This window comes from Centropristis striata, chromosome 17 (genome assembly GCF_030273125.1).
Source record: "Centropristis striata isolate RG_2023a ecotype Rhode Island chromosome 17, C.striata_1.0, whole genome shotgun sequence".
Classification (NCBI taxonomy): Eukaryota; Metazoa; Chordata; class Actinopteri; order Perciformes; family Serranidae; genus Centropristis; species Centropristis striata.
Window position 1 is genome coordinate 1,463,429 of NC_081533.1, and position 21,368 is coordinate 1,484,796.

At 40.1% G+C, this 21,368-nt stretch overlaps 2 protein-coding genes across 2 annotated transcripts; both read left to right on the forward strand.

The window, feature by feature from the left end:
* The first annotated feature begins 491 nt into the window (after positions 1 to 491).
* On the forward strand, positions 492 to 4,377 carry LOC131990109 (complement C1q-like protein 2). Its single transcript, XM_059355512.1, has 6 exons — positions 492 to 627; positions 1,586 to 1,669; positions 2,527 to 2,537; positions 3,692 to 3,758; positions 3,877 to 4,002; positions 4,083 to 4,377. The coding sequence occupies exons 1-6, from the start codon at positions 492 to 494 to the stop codon at positions 4,361 to 4,363; spliced, it is 705 nt and encodes a 234-aa protein (XP_059211495.1). The 3' UTR covers positions 4,364 to 4,377.
* Positions 4,378 to 11,421: 7,044 nt separating this feature from the next.
* LOC131989554 (complement C1q-like protein 2) lies at positions 11,422 to 15,895 on the forward strand. Its single transcript, XM_059354807.1, has 4 exons — positions 11,422 to 11,855; positions 15,177 to 15,260; positions 15,409 to 15,534; positions 15,615 to 15,895. Exons 1-4 carry the CDS (start codon positions 11,588 to 11,590, stop codon positions 15,893 to 15,895), a joined length of 759 nt encoding a protein of 252 aa, XP_059210790.1. The 5' UTR covers positions 11,422 to 11,587.
* The last annotated feature ends 5,473 nt before the right edge of the window (positions 15,896 to 21,368 follow it).

Genomic DNA, 21,368 nt, shown 5'->3' on the forward strand with positions numbered 1-21,368 from the left:
CATTTCTACCTTAATTTATTTATGAATGATTCAGAAATGATACTATCTGATGTCAAAGACTGTCCCAATGTTGTGACGAGTGAAGAGAAGCTGATAAGCATCAGTCAAGCTAAAAGGCCTCAGCGTGACGACAAGTGTGTGTCTGTCTGTGGGTGTGTTAATCAACACTTGGCTTTAATGGTCAACGTGTTCCAGCAGCCTGCAGCAGCTGGTATCTTCTCACCTGCACACAGATCATATCGGCTCATCTGAGGCCAAACTAGAACACGTGATCCCAAACAGGATCCTTGGAGTCTGGAGAGGATATAAGGCGGGCCGACTGGACCTCTGCACCTTTGTGAAGACGTGTGAACTGAACAATGAGGGCTGTTGGTTTGCTGCTGCTGCTGCTGGCTCTGTGTGGGTCAGGAGCTCAGGGGGAGCTTCAGGAGACGGAGACCACAAAGACAACCACACCTGACATCTGGGCGGAGGTGAGGGCTCTGAGAGACATGGTGGTGGAGCTCAAGGTGGAGCTGAGGAACGTTCAGGCCGCAGTGACGGACAGTGAGAGCCAGGTGGAGGAACTGAAAGCTGAGCTGATGGTCACCAACGTGTACGTGGAGCTGCTGCAGAGAGACAACTCAGGTACACACTGATTACTCTCCATGTTGTCTTTAACCCTCTGAGGCACAACATGGTCTACAGTGACCCACAGAGTTTTTATGTTCTATATCTTTGCAATAAATTATTTTCATCATTCACTATTCCAGGTTTTCCTCAATTAGTTTGTTTTTGATCGTCATACATCCTAATTTTATGTTTTCCTTTATTCAGCTTTTAATAAAATCCCTTTTTGTGTCACTACTCTTCTAATGCACAACATGGGTCAAAAATTACCCATATCCATTTTTTAGCTTAGTAGCTTGCTAAGCTAACTACTTAGCTAACTTCTTGACTAAGTAGTTAGCTAAGTAGCTTGCTAAGCTAACTACTTAGCTAACTTCTTGGCTGAGTAGTTAGCAAAGTAGCTTGCTAAGCTAACTACTCAGCTAACTTCTTGGCTAAGTAGTTAGCAAAGTAGCTTGCTAAGCTAACTACTCAGCTAACTTCTTGGCTAAGTATTTTGCAAAGTAGCTTGCTAAGTTAGCTACTTAGCTAAATACTTAGTTAATGAATGAATGTGGGTAATTTTTGCACATTAGACAATGCACGTTGTGTATTAGAAGGGGGGTCAATATGTTGTGCATCAAAGGGTTAAGTTGTCATGGATATTTACAACAGTTTTTAGTGTATTTTTTTTTTTTTTTTTAGATAAAATGAGCAGGTCAACCTGCTGTAAATAATGTGTTGTGCATGTTAACAGCGTGCTGCTCTGTAATTCACTGTCATTGCATCAACTCCAGAGCTGCAGACCAGACTGAGCAGCAGCGAGGATGAAATTCTCATCAGCAAGTCCAGGATCGAGACGCTGGAGAGAGAAAATACAGGTGATGAAGTGTGTCAGTGCACTGAAATCTATATGAAGATGGACATGGATATATCTATGTTACACTGTTGTCATGTAATAATTCACAAACAAAATCAAACTTCTTCCGTTTTTCAGTCCAAGCTGCAGACCTGAAGTCTCTGGAAACAGGACTGACTGCCACTGAGAGCAAAACAAGTCACCTGGAAACAGAGAACGCAGGTATTTCACTGACAAACATCATGTTTTTTTGTTGTTGTTTTAACTAAAATATTTAAAGCTGTTAAAGGTTTCATATACATTAAAGTTGGGATGCTGTAGAAAAGAAAAAAAACAGAAAGAAATTTAGAGAAACAAAAGTTTATCAGTTTGAACATTTTCTGTCTTTGTAAAGTTTTCCTTTTTGAATATATTTCACAAAGGATCAGTAAATGATCGCTCTGTTTTATTTTAGACATCGCCACAACTTTTGTGGTGTTTCTGAGGTAAAATGAGGGTCAAACTAGTGTAAATAATGTGTTGTGCATGTTAACAGCGTGCTGCTCTGTAATTCACTGTCATTGCATCAACTCCAGAGCTGCAGACCAGACTGAGCAGCAGTGAGTTCAGGATCGACACGCTGGAGAGAGAAAATGCAGGTGATGAAGTGTTTCAGTGCTCTGATGAACTTACAATAATTATGAACAATAAATCAAACTTCTTCTGTTTTTCAGTCCAAAGTGCAGACCTGATGTCTTTGGAAACTCGACTGACTGCCACCGAGAGCAAAACAAGTCACCTAGAAACAGAGAACGCAGGTATTTCACTGACATCGAGTCATCAAGCTTTTTTGTTGCTGTTTTAACCACAATATTTAACGCTGTTAAAGGTTTCATATACAATAAAGTTGGGATGGTGTAGAAAAGAAAAAAAAAACAGAAAGAAATTTGAACATTTTCTGTCTTTGTCAGTAAATGATCGCTCTGTTTTATTTTAGATAACTTTTGTGGCGTCATGGATATTTACAACAGTTTTCAGTGTATTTCTAAAGTAAAATGAGGGTCAAACTAGTGTAAATAATGTGTTGTCCATCTTAACAGTGTGCTGCTCTGTAATTCACTGTCTTTGCATCAACTCCAGAGCTGCAGACCAAACTGAGCAGCAGTGAGTCCAGGATCGAGACGCTGGAGAGAGAAAATGCAGGTGATGAAGTGTTTCAGTGCTCTGATGAACTTACAATAATTATGAACAATAAATCAAACTTCTTCTGTTTTTCAGTCCAAGCTGCAGACCTGATGTCTTTGGAAACTCGACTGACTGCCACCGAGAGCAAAACAAGTCACCTAGAAACAGAGAACGCAGGTATTTCACTGACATCCTCCGCTCCCTCCACTGGCTACCAGTGGCTGCGCGGATACGCTTCAAGACTCTAGCTCTGGCGTACTCTGCTGCTAACGGTTCAGGTCCTACTTACATCCAGGACCTTGTCAAACTCTACACCCCTGCCCGCCCTCTCCGCTCTGCATCAGCCAAACAGCTGGCGACTCCCACCCTGCATGGGTCAACTCGCCTCAATACCACTTCCAGACTTTTCTCTGTCCTGGATCCCAAATGGTGGAACGAGCTCCCCACCGACATCAGGACCTCAGACAGCCTGGACATCTTCCGCCGCAGGCTCAAGACCTATCTCTTCCAACAATACCTCGGTTAAATCATGGTCACCTAACAGATATATAAAAAAAAATAAAATAAAAAAAAAAAACTCTTATTCTTTTCTCTTCTTTTCTTCTTTAACATATAGCACTCCTTAGCAATGCCAGTTAGCTCTTAAAGTTATGTACTTACTCGATTCCTATGGTCTATGTCTAGTACCATCAGGTTGAATGCACTTATTGTAAGTCGCTTTGGACAAAAGCGTCTGCTAAATGACATGTAATGTAATGTAATGTAATGACATCGAGTCATCAAGCTTTTTTGTTGTTGTTTTAACCACAATATTTAACGCTGTTAAAGGTTTCATATACAATAAAGTTGGGATGGTGTAGAAAAGAAAAAAAAACAGAAAGAAATTTGAACATTTTCTGTCTTTGTCAGTAAATGATCGCTCTGTTTTATTTTAGACAACTTTTGTGGCGTCATGGATATTTACAACAGTTTTCAGTGTATTTCTAAAGTTAAATGAGGGTCAAACTAGTGTAAATAATGTGTTGTCCATGTTAACAGCGTGCTGCTCTGTAATTCACTGTCATTGCATCAACTCCAGAGCTGCAGACCAGACTGAGCAGCAGCGAGTCCAGGATCGAGACGCTGGAGAGAGAAAATACAGGTGATGGTTGTACACACACACACACACACACACACACACACTATCTATCTATCTATATATATATACATATATATATAGTCCAGGTGAAGTTTAATGACTTACACTGACTTTGTTCTGTTCTCAGAGAGGAAGGTGGCCTTTTACACAGCTCTGACTGATTCAGGACATGTTGGACCGTTCAACACAGACATCACACTGAAATACAGCAGAGTCTTCACCAACATCGGCGATGCTTACAATCCATCTACAGGTAATTTACTGCAGCTCACATCAACATGTTTACTCATGTTAATCTACATTTGTTACAGTTTTTCATTTTCTGCTCTGTAGGTTTCTTCACAGCTCCAGTCAGAGGGGTCTACTACTTCCAGTTCACTCTGAGTGGTAACCAAACAGGTTCCATGGGTGTAAAGGTGTACAAGAACAACCTGATGATCATGTGGAACGGGGAGTATAAGGAAGAGGCAGGTCTTGAATATGTGACTAACTCTGTTGTCTTGGAGCTGATGGCAGGAGATGAAATCCACCTGGTTCTCCCATCAAGCCATTCTCTCTATGATAATACAAACAAGCAGAACACCTTCAGTGGCTCCCTCCTCTTCACACTGTGAGGATCCTTCAGCTGCTGTCTGACTCCTTATTGGCTACACTGTGATTTACTGCATGTACCAAATAATGAGATTCTGCATCTGACTTCTCTGCTGTGTCATCACATGAAAGAAACATTGAAATAAATCTGTGAAGCATTCAGAAAACAATGTTTAATCCCTGTGATTGTCCACTTTGTTCTCCCTGACGGTTCCTCTACTCTACACACCAGCTTTAGAAATATCACATCTCAAATCTGAAATATAGGCATTATTGTTATTTTAGCCTCAGTCAACTCTTTGCCCAACAAGGCTGATGAACTGGAGATATTGAAGACTCAGAAAGAATACCGTGAGTGTAGTCTCTTGTTTTTGGACAATGAGAACCCACGCTGACACGGGGAGAACATGCAAACTCCACACAGAAGAGCCGCAGGCGGGAGTCGAACCGGCAACCCTCTTGCTGTGAGGCAAGAGTGCTAATAATACAATATATAATATATATAAAATCTATATAGTCCTGCTATGGAATCATCACAAGCATGGTAGGAAGTGGTAACAACTAAAAAATGTCTTTTGAGCAGAATAACACAGTTATAATGTTAAACATCATTAAAAAATAAATAAAAAACGCAAGTTGGATGAATATAATAAAACAAATTGGGTCTCCATATGGTATACAAATTGAACGATTTGCATTTTTACAGCCTCTATTTAGAACCTAAACAGAGAGCAAATATCTCCTAGAAAGTCAAACAAATTTAAACAATGTGCATGTGCAGAAAGTTCTCTGGTGAGATACTCATCCACCTTAAGACATTAGTCACATATACAAATGGTTGCATAAGGTTTCTGATCTGTTGTGTCTGACTCCAACACTGACACACAAGACAGGTTTGGCAACAAGTGACCAACCAACTGTGTAGTGATGTCGTGCTGAAATGCATTTAAGGTCAAAAGAAAGTGTTCAAGTACATAATGTGTACGCCCCATTGGTTTTCCTGAATTAGAGCTTGAAAGGCCAAACTGGTTAGACCACGAATGTGACTCAAAACAACAATCAAAACAAACTTTCCTTCATTTGTGGTCGGGTTGCCAAACATGTTCTGTTGCTGTTTGTTCAAGGGATTCTGAGCTGCTGTCATAAACCAGACAGACAGTGCAGGAAATGACACCCTGACATGGACGCCATCTGTGGACGAAGATGGAGAGAGCCACCCAGTCCATCCTGTCGTTCAGTCACTTTTCTTGTGAAGATTATGGCAAAGCAACATATATATGGAGAACTCTCATATGGCAATGGTGTAGTATACTATAAAACATAGTCCTAAAACATTTACTTCAGTTTTTCCTTTTTTAAATACTCACTTGACATTTATTCTTTGTGGTCTCAGATAAAGAACCTTTAATAGGTTGTTTCACATTTGGAAAATATGGTAATTCATTCTTGCAGAGAAATCAAATAAATGGTTCTCATATATTTTACTGTCTCAACGAAGTATGTATGTATGTGTATGTATCTAATACTATACTTCCCCACAAGTTGTCATTAAGTTTGTTATCTTTATAATCTTTTGTATTTTGTTTCTCAAAGGGCCCGTTATTTTGTGAGACCAAATGTGTCAGTCAATCAATATTTATATTGTTGTGTGACATTGAAAAGAAAGATGACATCAACATCTGAGAAAATCTATTCAACTCATGAGAAGAAAAATTATTAATATCGGAATCCAAAATTCACAGTAAAATCAAAAAAATTTGTTCATGTGAGTTTTAGTCACACTAATGAAGAGTCTTTTATTCAATTCATACAAAAATAAAGTAATGTAAAGTACATTTACTCAAGTGCTGTACTTAAGTACAATTTTGATGAATTTTTTGAGAGTTTCCATTTTATGTAACTTTATACTTCTACTTCACTACATTTTGAGGCAAATATTGCACTTTTTACTCCACTACATTCATTTTTAGTTACTTTTCAGGTCAAGATTTAACATAAAAATCATGATCAATTCAAATTAAACCTCATAACGGTATATTGAGTAGTTAAACAATGAATCAATACAAATCATATAACAATATATTTAGTATATATAGAAAACAATCCTCCTCCAAGAATCTCCACCTTATCATGGTGGAGGGTTTGTGTGCTCCAGTGACCCTCGGAGCTGTGTTGTTGGGAGCAGTAGCTCCTGGTAGGGTCTCCCAAGGTAAAGTGGTCCCATGGGAGGGGCCAGACTAAGAGACATTCAGAGAGCCTTATGAAGCGGGACCAGGAACATCAGAGTACCTCGCCCGGCACGGGTCAACCGGGGCCCGTGGGCGAGCGTCTGGTGGCCGGGCCCTCGTCCACGGGGCTCGGCTGGGCTCAGCCCGAAGAATTCACGTTGACCTGCCGACAGCGCCGCTGTGTTGGAGTTCTCCCCGAGAAACGAGAGGGTCGCCTCCTTGCGGCTGCAAGTCGCGAGGAGAAGGTCTCTGACTGTTGTCTGTTCTTATGCAGTTCGGAGTACCCGGCCTTCTTGGAGTCTCTGGGTGGTGTCCGGGAAGGGGGACCACCTTTGAGGCAGCACCTCCAAGTCTGAGGCCATGGTTCTCTGGGTGAAAACGGTGGACTGCCCCCTCTGGGTGGAGACAGGTACTGTCCCCTCTGGGTGGAGACAGGTACTGCCCCCTCTGGGTGGAGACAGGTACTGCCCCCTCTGGGTGGAGACAGGTACTGCCCCCTCTGGGTGGAGAGAGGTACTGCCTCAAGAGAAGGAGTTCCAGTATCTGGGGGTCTTGTTCAGCAGTGAGGGTAGAACGGAGCGTGAGATGGACAGGCGGTTTGGTGCGGCGTCAGCAGTGATGCGGGCGTTGTACCGGACCGTCGTGGTGAAGAAGGAGCTGAGCCTGAAGGCAAAGCTCTCGATTTACCGCTCCATCTACGTTCCAACCCTCACCTATGGTCATGAACTTTGGGTAGTGACCGAAAGAACAAGATTGTGGATTCAAGTGGCTGAAATGAGTTTCCTCCGTAGGAAATGGCTGGGCTCAGCCTTACAGATAGGGGGAAGGAGCTCAGACATCCGGAGGGAGCTCAGAGTAGAGCCGCTGCTCCTTCTCCTCTAAAGGAGCCAGCTGAGGAGGTTTGGGCATCTGGTAAGGATCCTCCCGGGCGCCTCCTGTTAGAGGAGTTCCAGGTCCAACTGGTAGGAGGCCCCGGGGAAGACCCAGAACACGGTGGAGGGATTATATCTCTCTCCTGGCCTGGGAACGCCTCGGGGTCCAGGAGGAGCTGGACGTTGTGGCTGGGGAGAGGGACGTCTGGAAGGCCCGGCTTAGCCTGCTGCCCCCGCGCCCCGGCCCCGGATAAGCGGACAAGAATGGATGGATGGAGTGTGTGTTTGTGCATCCTTGTGAGAAGATATGTACCTGTGAGTGTGTGTGTGTGTGTGTGTGTGTGTCTATGACTTTGTGTGCCTGTATGTGTGTGCTTGTGCGTCCTTGTGAGAATATATGTACCTGTGAGTGTGTGTTTTTCTGAGTGTGTGCGTGTGTGTGTGTCTATGACTCTGTGTAGATAGATAGATAGATAGATAGATAGATAGATAGATAGATAGATAGATAGATAGATAGATAGATAGACTTTATTTATCCCAAGCTGGGAAATTACAGTGTAGCAGCAGCATTACACACAGAGACAATGACAACAAAATTAAATAAAAAGAACAACCTAGGCATACTTCAAGCAATAAAATATAAAAATACAATAAAAAATAAAGTGTCTAAAGAAGGAGTATGTATCAAGGAGTAGAATAGAATTCCAGTGCAGAATAAATATGAATATACAGTATAAAAATGTTGGTGCTATGAAACAAATAAGGTGCAATGGACAGTGTGCATAAAAAACAAAGTGCATAGCGACAGTATGTAATGAACCAGACTATTATTTATTATTGCACAGTGTGATGGCATGTGGAAGGAAAGATTTTTTGTATCTGTCCCTCTTTCTACTGTGTGATGGAGAGGGTGCTGATCATTGTGTACCTGTGTATGTGTTTATTTATTAAGGATCCCCATTAGCTGGTACCTTAGTAACCAGCTAGTCTTCCTGGGGTCCACAGGAACAACACAGAATATACAGAAAAACATATTCTCAATATATCAAACATTTACAGGTAAGGTCAATCACTATAAACCTAAACCTGTATGTGTGTGTGTTTGTGAGTGTGTGCATGGAAAGAAAGAATTTCTCACTTGAAATATCTAAAAATAACTTGTGACAATACGTTGTGAATAAGCTACCATATTGATTTATCTCTACAGTTCAGTCAAGTATCACTCTGAGCGGTGAGTGGAACCTTTCGCTTTCCTGTTCTTCAATTTTTAATTTTCTTTCAGGCACAAATCTGACTTTAAATCTATCTTTAATATTAATTTCTGTTTTTAGTTGCAACAGAGACCACGACTATACCAACAACTACACCCATAGCTTCTACAACCATCGTTATACCAACCACAACAAACATTCAAAGCAAATAATTGGAGATTTTTAAACGTCTACTTCTCCGGCATAATTTCACCTAGAGACTCCATTTAAACTTTAAACAGTAGACACAAGTCTTGTGTATCGGTATATTAAGTTTAGGTCATATATAAGATAGGTCATATAGTTTTTTATCAATCCCTGTTCAATGACCATGATCATTTTTGGAGAAATTCTGAGATTATAATGGGTGTGTATTGCACGAAATGTTCATGTCAGAGTGTGAAAATTAGTCTTCTCCCTCACAATCCTCTGGTAAAGCTGTCAGAGTTATAGTTTGGGCGTAGGACGCACAGATGATCCACTAACACGCACCAACAGCCTCATTGGCTCCCATATTAAAAACACAAGAAGATTTCTGTAAAAAATCATATTTAACAGTTTTTCAGATCGCTCTTACAAAGCTATTTCTTCATTTTTCTTCACAAAAAACACATGTAGACGTTCAGGAAGAACTCAGGACGCTCAAAGTGAAGTCGGATCAATGATAGGTATTATGGTTTTGCCAAAAATGCTTTCTGTTCGAGGCCAGAAATTCCAGTCTGTCCACCTCTGGCTGCTGTCACTGTGGTGGAAGATTCCACACACTCCTCCAGATACACATGTTTCACACACACATTTTGAGGTTAAAGGTCATAGGTTGCTGTATAAATAAATACTTGTAAAGGAATACCTGTTGTAGGTGTGCTCCTTGTATATTATATAGTATCATAACATTACTAGTATTAATTGTTATAAATCTCTGAAGAATCTCATCATAGTGTACACACAACGGCAGTAGTGGCCCTTTCACTATTTCCCCATAGGAAATGTTCTAGTTAGTCAGTTTGATCCTGATTGTGGCCTGAATTGACATGTTGACTCTCTGTGCTTCTAGTTGTTTTAGCTGTGAGAATGAAGCTTTCCTCTTCCACTCGACTGTCTGACGACTACATCAGGAGTACGGTCGTAGCACAGGTAAGCCTCTTCTTTTCTAATCACATACCAAAGCATCAGATAACCACCACTACTGTTGTTTTTTCTTCACTAGATTAAAGAAGAACTGGTGAGACGAGGGCTGCCTCCAGACACCATTATAAGCCTCGTGAGTAGTTTGCAACTGGGAGTAACAACCACAGCGCCCCCTGTTGGTTCAACGTGAACATTTATTCACCATGGCTGTTGTTTTACTGATAAAACAGCTTTCCAAAGCATTTTCCCCATAATTATGATAAAAAATCTTTTGTTGTGGAAAGAAAAACCACAACACAGGTTATCATACAGTCTGTATTTTTGTAGATTACATATTACGGATTAGTTTTAGGATCACACTTGTCTAACTGATTGAAATCTGGTCATCATCTTTGAACATTTTAACATGTTTACAGTGTGTGAGTGCTTTTTGTATTGATCAGCTTTTATGTGTAATTACTTGACCATTAGAATGTAAAAGCAAGTTACTGATGTAGTTTGCTGCCTCTGATTTTATTTCCAATGTGTATTTGTTATTTGTGTTTTTAAAAAACTTGCAAATTAAAAATGCAAAAGTGATTGTATATCTTTAGAAATACGATTCTGGATTTTTGGGTCCGATGATGAAAAATAAGGAGAAAAATAATTCCCATATCAATATATTTAAAATTTGACCTTTTTGGCAATGAACCCTCAAATATGGCAGGATATTTTACAGCTTCAAACAGTGCAGCCTGTGGGAGAAGAAAGGAACATAATTCACATTAAGTCATAGAATAAAGTAAAAGTAATAATATCTCTATTATACTTTAAAAAAGAAAAAAAAAGTCTTTCCAGAAATTTACTGTATTATTTTACAGGGTTTTCGTGTTTTTGTGCATATGCCATTATTTTAAAAAGTAAATTGTTAAAAAAATGTTTTTTATTTTTTTTCCAGTATAATTGAATTGCATGCCTGCTCACACCTCACCACTGATTTACTGACTCACATCATTAAGTTTCTTTGTGTTGTTTAAATTAATCTAATAAACATTATTTCCTCATAACTTAAATACATGTGTGGTCTCCCTTGTTTTGTTTTGATCTATGAGCCAGTTCATGATACATATTAGATCATAATGTGTCCATGAATGACAGAAAGTCGTCTCATGGTCCGTATTAAAAAAATTAATATTAATCTCTGGTTTTGTTTTTAGTCCTCAGACATTATTTAGTTTCTATCAAAAATAAAAACTGCAATGTGAGAACAATCTTTTATTATCAGAAGTTATAAATGATAAATTAATGACAGTGACTCAAACTGAAAATATTTGATTATTATTATTATTATTATTATATTATTATTACTGTCATATATTGATGTGTATCATAATAAACCACTGTGTGTGTTTACATGTAGTACATGTGCCAACTATTGTGTTTTTATTGTTAAATGAGGACCAAAAACAAAACAGAGATATATATGAATTATTTCAATACCATGAGACAACTTTCTGTCATTTCTGGACGTAATGAGGACAAGTGTGTGTCTGTGTGTGTGTTAATCAACACGCTGTATGCTCAGCTGGGACTGCATGAGAGGCGTTCATGGTCAAAGTGTTCCAGCAGCCTGCAGCAGCTGGTATCTTCTCACCTGCACACAGATCATATCGGCTCATCTGAGGCCAAACTAGAACACGTGATCCCAAACAGGATCCTTGGAGTCTGGAGAGGATATAAGGCGGGCCGACTGGACCTCTGCACCTTTGTGAAGACGTGTGAACTGAACAATGAGGGCTGTTGGTTTGCTGCTGCTGCTGCTGGCTCTGTGTGGGTCAGGAGCTCAGGGGGAGCTTCAGGAGACGGAGACCACAAAGACAACCACACCTGACATCTGGGCGGAGGTGAGGGCTCTGAGAGACATGGTGGTGGAGCTCAAGGTGGAGCTGAGGAACGTTCAGGCCGCAGTGACGGACAGTGAGAGCCAGGTGGAGGAACTGAAAGCTGAGCTGATGGTGACCAACGTGTACGTGGAGCTGCTGCAGAGAGAGAACTCAGGTACACACTGATTACTCTCCATGTTGTCTTTAACCCTCTGAGGCACAACATGGTCTACAGTGACCCACAGAGTTTTTATGTTCCATATCTTTGCAATAAATTATTTTCATCATTCACTATTCCAGGTTTTCCTCAATTAGTTTGTTTTTGATCATCATACATCCTAATTTTGTGTTTTCCTTTATTCATTTTTTAATAAAGTCCCTTTTTGTGTCACTACTCTTCTAATGCACAACATGGGTCAAAATGACCCATATCCATTTTTTAGCTTAGTAGCTTGCTAAGCTAACTACTTAGCTAACTCCTTGGCTGAGTAGTTAGCAAAGTAGCTTGCTAAGCTAACTACTTAGCTAACTTCTTGGCTGAGCAGTTAGCAAAGTAGCTTGCTAAGCTAACTACTCAGCTAACTTCTTGGCTAAGTATTTTGCTAAGTAGCTTGCTAAGCTAGCTACTTAGCTAAATATTTAGTTAATGAATGAATGTGGGTAATTTTTGCACGTTACACAACGCATGTTGTGTATTAGAAGGGGGGTCAATATGTTGTGCATCAAAGGGTTAAGTTGTCATGGATATTTACAACAGTTTTCAGTGTCATTTTTTTTTTTTAGATAAAATGAGGGTCAACCTGCTGTAAATAATGCGTTGTACATGTTAACAGCATGCTGCTCTGCAATTCACTGTCATTGCATCAACTCCAGAGCTGCAGACCAGACTGAGCAGCAGCGAGGATGAAATTCTCATCAGCAAGTGCAGGATCGAGACGCTGGAGAGAGAAAATACAGGTGATGAAGTGTGTCAGTGCACTGAAATCTATATAAAGATGGACATGGCTATATCTATGTTACACTGTTGTCATGTAATAATTCACAAACAAAATCAAACTTCTTCTGTTTTACAGTCCAAGCTGCAGACCTGAAGTCTCTGGAAACTCGATTGACTGCCACCGAGAGCAAAACAAGTCACCTAGAAACAGAGAACGCAGGTATTTCACTGACAACAACCCGTTCTCATTCCCAAAGCGTAATATACCGACGATTTGTCACACCCCTAGACGTATCATACTGGCGCAAAGGGTACCCTTCCACGTCTGTGTGAAACGCTCTGGGTTCTCAATTGACTCCAATATAAACCCGCTCGCGGCGCTGAGAAGCGCTTAGAGCAGAGGCTTACAGCCGTCTATTCACTCCAATAATATCCCGACCACGGCCCTCCATTCCGCTGCCAGCGACAATCTGAATGGAGAACCGAGGACCCTGTGCACGGAAGTATTTTTCTCCCTATTTTAAGGATTTCTTTTAATGACATCGTCAACATTTCTCAACACAAACACATCAAAGTCTCACTGATAATTCAACAATAAAATAGCTTCATGTTGTGGCTCTCAGTATCATTTTTTTCTCCTTCGATTCTGAGAAATAAACTTTTACTCGTTTGTTTTACGGCATTCCACTGGCGGACATTTCTCTCATTTTTAGTGAAAAAAATAATATGACAAAGTTTTATTTTTTCACATCTCGCACTCAGAGCACTCAAAGGGCTGTGGGAATCTAAGTCTGTTAGGGCAGATTTCCAAGGTTTGAAAAAAATAAAACTTTGTCATAGAGCTAAACCAAATACATCACCGGAAAGGTCTTGGCCTGGAGAGTAACATATATCAATTTCAAGGTTCTATAATATTCTTGCTTTGAGATATTGACCTTTGAACCTTAACCCTGGGGCATATTTAAATGATTATAACTAAGAGACAAAAAGGGTTACAGACATGAGACCTACTGTTATAGAAAGGTGTTGACATGGACTATAATGTGAGCATAGTCACTAAGGGGTGGGAGTAGGGGGGCTTTAGGATATGCTGAAAAAACAACAAATCCCCCATTGAACAAGACAATATTTAAATTCTGATGCCAAAAATGTGATTGACATCCCCTCAAACCCCTGGAAAGCCACTAATTAAGTATTTCCAACTTCCAATTTTAGGTAAAAACCTGTTTTATTAAAAAAACTACAACTCCCTAGACCTCTCGTTTTGTAGTTCTTCCCTATTAGGGCTATGAAAACCTATTTCTACCCAATATATCGAATATCACACACTGTCTAATAAATAATTACACTGTATGTATATTATCTATGCTAAAAAAAAGACAACAATGTTTGTTTAATGAAGATATTTTAACTAAAACAGGAGAGCAGAGTCGGGGCCATTTACAGTGAAGCGCGATTCAATGAGATCGCACAGCACATCCGCGAGGATAGGACCACATCCGCTATGATCGCGGTAGATTACAAAATAAAACAGATTTCAAAATAAAACACAGCGGATCGTCTTTTTCTGGCAAGATCTTCGCCACAAAGTGATTATGTACATTCACTGAGTGAATATTAAGAACATAAAACATATATTTCTCGCTAGAAATGTAATCAAAATCCATTTTTATGCAGAAACAAAGTCAAAATATTTTTTTTTTTCACTAAAAATGAGAGAAATGTCCGCCAGTGGAATGCCGTAAAACAAACGAATAAAAGTTTATTTCTCAGAATCGAAGGAGAAAAAAATGATACTGAGAGCCACAACATGAAGCTATTTTATTGTTGAATCATCAGTGACACTTTGATGTGTTTGTGTTGAGAAATGTTGACGATGTCATTAAAAGAAATCCTTAAAATAGGGAGAAAAATACTTCCGTGCACAGGGTCCTCGGTTCTCCATTCAGATTGTCACTGGCAGCGGAATGGAGGGCCGTGGTCGGGATATTATTGGAGTGAATAGACGGCTGTAAGCCTCTGCTCTAAGCGCTTCTCAGCGCCGCGAGCGGGTTTATATTGGAGTCAATTGAGAACCCAGAGCGTTTCACACAGACGTGGAAGGGTACCCTTTGCGCCAGTATGATACGTCTAGGGGTGTGACAAATCGTCGGTATATTACGCTTTGGGAATGAGAACGGGTTGCTGACAAACATCATGTTTTTTTGTTGTTGTTTTAACTACAATATTTAAAGCTGTTAAAGGTTTCATATACATTAAAGTTGGGACGCTGTAGAAAAGAAAAAAAACAGAAAGAAATTTAGAGAAACAAAAGTTTATCAGTTTGAACATTTTCTGTCTTTGAAAAGTTTTCCTTATTGAATATATTTCACAAAGGATCAGTAAATGATCGCTCTGTTTTATTTTAGACAATGCCACAACTTTTGTTGTGTCATGGATATTTACAGCAGTTTTCAGTGTGTTTCTGAGGTAAAATGAGGGTCAAACTGCTGTAAATAATGTGTTGTGCATGTTAACAGCGTGCTGCTCTGTAATTCACTGTCATTGCATCAACTCCAGAGCTGCAGACCAGACTGAGCAGCAGCGAGGATGAAATTCTCATCAGCAAGTCCAGGATCGACACGCTGGAGAGAGAAAATACAGGTGATGGTTGTACACACTCACACACACACACACACACACACACACATACACACACACACTATATATATATATATATATATATATATATATATATATATATAGTCCAGGTGAAGTTTAATGACTGACACTGACTTTGTTCTGTTCTCAGAGAGGAAGGTGGCCTTTTACACAGCTCTGACTGATTCAGGAACTGTTGGACCGTTCAACACAGACATCACACTGAAATACAGCAAAGTCTTCACCAACATCGGCGATGCTTACAGTCCATCTACAGGTAATTTACTGCAGCTACCATCAACATGTTTACTCATGTTAATCTACATTTGTTACAGTTTTTCATTTTCTGCTCTGTAGGTTTCTTCACAGCTCCAGTCAGAGGGGTCTACTACTTCCAGTTCACTCTGAGTGGTCAACAAACAGGTACCATGGGTGTAAAGGTGTACAAGAACAACCAGAGGATCATGTGGAACGGGGAGTATAAGGAAGAGGCAGGTGTTGAATATGTGACTAACTCTGTTGTCTTGGAGCTGATGGCAGGAGATGAAATCCACCTCGTTCTCCCAACAAGCGCTTCTCTCTATGACGATACAAACAACCACAACACCTTCAGTGGCTCCCTCCTCTTCACACTGTGAGGATCCTTCTGCTGCTGTCTGACTCCTTATTGGATACACTGTGATTTACTGCATGTACCAAATAATGAGATTCTGCATCTGACTTCTCTGTTGTGTCATCACATGAAAGCAACATTGAAATAAATCTGTAAAGCATTCAGAAAACAATGTTTACTCCCTCTTGTCCACTTGATTGTCCACTTTGTTCTCCCTGACAGTTCCTCTCCTCCTTCTCTGTCTCCCTCTACCTCTTCTCTGTCTTCAGACACAAGAGGGGAACCCCACACACCAGCTTTACAAATATAACATTTCATATCTGAAATATAGGCATTATTGTTATTTTAGCCTCAGTCAACTCTTTGCCCAATAAGGCTGATGAACTGGAGATATTGGTGAAGACTCAGAAATAATACAGTGAGTGTAGTCTCTTGTGTTTTATGGAAACATGTTTTTGGACGGTGAGAACCCACGCTGACACGGGGAGAACATGCAAACTCCACACAGAAGAGCTGCAGGAGGGAGTCGAACCTGCAACCCTCTTGATGTGAGGCAAATAATGCTAATAATACAATAGATAATATATATAAAATCTATATAATCCTGCAGCTCTATGGAATCATCCCAAGCATGGTAGGAAGTGGTAACAACTAAAAAATTCTTTTTAGCAGAATAACACAGTTATAATGTTAAACATCATTAAAAAAAATAAAAAACGCAAGTTGGATGAATATAATAAAACAAATTGGGTCTCCATATGGTATGCCCCATTAGGTTTCCTGAATTACAGCTTGAAAGGCCAAACTGGTTAGACCACGAATGTGACTCAAAACAATAATCAAAACAAACTTTCCTTCATTTGTGGTCGGGTTGCCAAACCTGTTCTGTTGCTGTTTGTTCAAGGGATTCTGAGCTGCTGTTCAGCAGACCGCAAAACATCATAAACCAGACAAGCAGTGCATCTGCAGTGTTATCTTTATAATCTTTTGTATCTTGTTTTTAAAAGAGTTTAAAGAGAGAGCTATTTTGTGAGACCAAATGTGTCAGTCAATCAATATTTAAATTGTTGTGTGACATTGAAAAGAAAGATGACACCAACATCTGAGAAAATCTATTCAACTCATGAGAAGAAAAATGATTAATATCGGAATCCAAAATTTTCAGTAAAATCAAAAAAATTTGTTCATGAGAGTTTTAGTCACACTAATGAAGAGTCTTTTATTCAGTTCATACAAAAATAAACTAATGTAAAGTACATTTACTCAAGTACTGTACTTAAGTACAATTTTGATGTACTTTACTTGAAAATTTCCATTTAATGTAACTTTATACTTTTGAGGCAAATATTGCACTTTTTACTCCACTACATTAATTTTTAGTTACTTTCAGGTCAAGATTTAACATAAAAAACATGATCAATTTAAATTAAACCTCGGTAAACGGTATGTTAAGTAGTTAAACAATGAATCAATACAAATAATTGTATAATATATTTAGTATATATAGAAAACAATCCTCCTCCAAGAATCTCCACCTTATCATGGTGGAGGGCTTGTGTGCTCCAGTGACCCTGGGAGCTGTGTTGTTGGGAGCAGTAGCTCCTGGTCTCCCAAGGTAAAGTGGTCCCATGGGAGGGGCCAGACTAAGAGACATTCAGAGACCCTTATGAAGCGGGACCAGGAACATCAGAGTACCTCGCCCGGCACGGGTCAACCGGGGCCCCCTCCTGGAGCCAGACCCGGGAGGGGACAACGCAGGCAAGAGAGGTAATTGCCCCCTCTGGGTGGAGAGAGGTACTGCCCCCTCTGGGTGGAGACAGGTACTGCCTCAAGAGAAGGAGTTCCAGTATCTGGGGGTCTTGTTCAGCAGTGAGGGTAGAACGGAGCGTGAGATGGACAGGCGGTTTGGTGCGGCGTCAGCAGTGATGTGGTCGTTGTACCGGACCGTCGTGGTGAAGAAGGAGCTGAGCCGGAAGGCAAAGCTCTCGATTTACCGGTCCATCTACTTTCCAACCCTCACCTATGGTCACGAACTTTGGGTAGTGACCGAAAGAACAAGATCGTGGATACAAGCGGCTGAAATGAGTTTCCTCCGTAGGGTGGCTGGGCTCAGCCTTAGAGATAGGGGGAGGAGCTCAGACATCCGGAGGGAGCTCGGAGTAGAGCCGCTGCTCCTTCTCCTCTAAAGGAGCCAGCTGAGGTGGTTTGGGCATCTGGTAAGGATCCTCCCAGGCACCTCCTGTTAGAGGAGTTCCAGGTCCAACTGGTAGGAGGCCCCGGGGAAGACCCAGAACACGGTGGAGGGATTATATCTCTCTCCTGGCCTGGGAACGCCTCGGGGTCCAGGAGGAGCTGGACGTTGTGGCTGGGGAGAGGGACGCCTGGAAGGCCCTGCTTAGCCTGCTGCCCCCGCGACCCGGCCCCGGATAAGCGGAGGAAAATGGATGGATGGAGTGTGTGTTTGTGCGTCCTTGTGAGAAGATATGTACCTGTGAGTGTGTGTGTGTGTGTGTGTGTGTGTGTGTGTGTGTGCGTGTGTGTCTATGACTTTGTGTGCCTGTATGTGTGTGCTTGTGCGTCCTTGTGAGAATATATGTACCTGTGAGTGTGTCTTTTTCTGAGTGTGTGCGTGTGTGTGTGTCTATGACTCTGTGTAGATAGATAGATAGATAGATAGATAGATAGATAGATAGATAGATAGACTTTATTTATCCCAAGCTGGGAAATTACAGTGTAGCAGCAGCATTACACACAGAGACAATGACAACACAATTCAATAAAAAGAACAACCTAGGCATACTTCAAGCAATAAAATATAAAAATACAATAAAAAATAAAGTGTCTAAAGAAGGAGTATGTATTAAGGAGTTGAATAGAATTCCAGTGCAGAATAAATATGAATATACAGTATAAAAATGTTGGTGCTATGAAACAAATAAGGTGCAATGGACAGTGTGCATAAAAAACAAAGTGCATAGTGACAGTATGTAATGAACCAGACTATTATTTATTATTGCACAGTGTGATGGCATGTGGAAGGAAAGATTTTTTGTATCTGTCCCTCTTTCTACTGTGTGATGGAGAGGGTGCTGATCATTGTGTACCTGTGTATTTGTTTATTTATTAAGGATCCCCATTAGCTGGTACCTTAGTAACCAGCTAGTCTTCCTGGGGTCCACAGGAACAACACAGAATATACAGAAAAACATATTCTCAATATATCAAACATTTACAGGTAAGGTCAATCACTATAAACCTAAACCTGTATGTGTGTGTGTTTGTGAGTGTGTGCATGGAAAGAAAGAATTTCTCACTTGAAATATCTAAAAATAACTTGTGACAATACGTTGTGAATAAGCTACCATATTGATTTATCTCTACAGTTCAGTCAAGTATCACTCTGAGCTACGGTGTGTCATTGTGACTGTTGGAAACGGTGAGTGGAACCTTTCGCTTCCCTGTTCTTAGATTTAAAGTCAGCTTTATCCCTGAAAGAAAATTAAAAATTCATCTTTAATATTAATTTCTGTTTTTAGTTGCAACAGAGACCACCAACAACTGCACCCATAGCTTCTACAACCATCGTTATACCAACCACAACAAACATTCAAAGCAAATAATTGGAGATTTTTAAACGTCTACTTCTCCGGCATAATTTCACCTAGAGACTCCATTTAAACTTTAAACAGTAGACACAAGTCTTGTGTATCGGTGTATTAATCCACGTTTCGATAGGTCATATAGTTTTTTATCAATCCCTGTTCAATGACCATGATCATTTTTGGAGAAATTCTGAGATTATAATGGGTGTGTATTGCACGGAACGTTCGTGTCAGAGTGTGTGACATCATCGCCAGAGTGTAGAGGGAGAGAAAAAATTGTCAAAAAATACATTTGAAAACTGCGCTCCAGGCCGCAAATTCCACTCTACAGAAATAATTTATACATAGCAATGTAGGAAAATTAGTCTTCTCCCTCACAATCCTCTGGTAAAGCTGTCAGAGTTATAGTTTGGGCGTAGGACGCACAGATGATCCACCAACACCACCAACTGCCTCATTGGCTCCCATATTAAAAACACAAGAAGATTTCTGTAGAAAATCATATTTAACAGTTTTTCAGATCGCTCTTACAAAGCTATTTCTTCATTTTTCTTCACAAAAAACATATGTAGACGTTCAGGAAGAACTCAGGACGCTCAAAGTGAAGTCGGATCAATGATAGGTATTATGGTTTTGCCAAAAATGCTTTCTGTTCGAGGCCAGAAATTCCAGTCTGTCCACCTCTGGCTGCTGTCACTGTGGTGGAAGATTCCACACACTCCTCCAAATACACATGTTTCACACACACACATTTTGAGGTTAAAGGTCATAGGTTGCTGTATAAATAAATACTTGTAAATGAATGCTTGTTGTAGGTGTGCTCCTTGTATATTATATAGTATCATAACATTACTAGTATTAATAGTTATAAATCTCTGAAGAATCTCATCATAGTGTCCACACACCGGCAGTAGTGGCCCTTTCACTATTTCCCCAGAGGAAATGTTGTAGTGAGTCAGTTTGATCCTGATTGTGGCCTGAATTGACATGTTGACTCTCTGCTTCTAGTTGTTTTAGCTGTGAGAATGAAGCTTTCCTCTTCCACTCGACTGTCTGACGACTACATCAGGAGTACGGTCGTAGCACAGGTAAGCCTCTTCTTTTCTAATCACATATCAAAGCATCAGATAACTGCACCTGCTGCAGGTTTGCTATCCGAAAGTCTCACCACTACTCTTGTTTTTTCTTCTCCAGATTAAAGAAGAACTGGTGAGACGAGGGCTGCCTCCAGACACCATTATAAGCCTCGTGAGTAGTTTGCAACTGGGAGTAACAACCACAGCGCCCCCTGTTGATTCAACGTGAACATTTATTCACCATGGCTGTTGTTTTCCTGCTAAAACAGCTTTCCAAAGCATTTTCCCCATAATTATGATAAAAAATCTTTTGTTGTGGAAAGAAAAAACACAACACAGGTTATCATACAGTCTGTATTTTTGTAGATTACATATTCAGATTAGTTATAGGATCACACTTGTCCAACTTACTGAAATCTGGTCATCATCTTTGAACATTTTAACATGTTTACAGTGTGTGAGCAGAGTGTTTTTTGTATTGATCAGCTTTTATGTGTAAATACTTGACCATTAGAATGTAAAAGCAAGTTACTGATGTAGTTTGCTGCCTCTGATTTTATTTCCAATGTGTATTTGTTATTTGTGTTTTTAAAAAGCTTGCAAATTAAAAATGCAAAAGTGATTGTATATCTTTAGAAATACGATTCTGGATTTTTGGGTCCAATGACGATATTAAAGAGAAAAATAATTCCCATATCGATATATTTAAAATTTGACCTTTTTGGCAATGAACCCTCAAATATGGCAGGATATTTTACAGCTTCAAACAGTGCAGCCTGTGGGAGAAGAAAGGAAAATAATTCACATTAAGTCATAGAAT

Coding starts and splice junctions, on each gene's coding strand:
- LOC131990109 (XM_059355512.1), top strand. CDS start 492: ATGGTGGTGGAGCTCAAGGTGGAGCTGAGGAACGTTCAGGCCGCAGTG. Junction 628..1,585: donor GCTGCAGAGAGACAACTCAG/GTACACACTGAT, acceptor TCCGTTTTTCAG/TCCAAGCTGCAGACCTGAAG. Junction 3,759..3,876: donor GAGAGAAAATACAGGTGATG/GTTGTACACACA, acceptor TTCTGTTCTCAG/AGAGGAAGGTGGCCTTTTAC.
- LOC131989554 (XM_059354807.1), top strand. CDS start 11,588: ATGAGGGCTGTTGGTTTGCTGCTGCTGCTGCTGGCTCTGTGTGGGTCA. Junction 11,856..15,176: donor GCTGCAGAGAGAGAACTCAG/GTACACACTGAT, acceptor CATCAACTCCAG/AGCTGCAGACCAGACTGAGC. Junction 15,261..15,408: donor GCTGGAGAGAGAAAATACAG/GTGATGGTTGTA, acceptor TTCTGTTCTCAG/AGAGGAAGGTGGCCTTTTAC.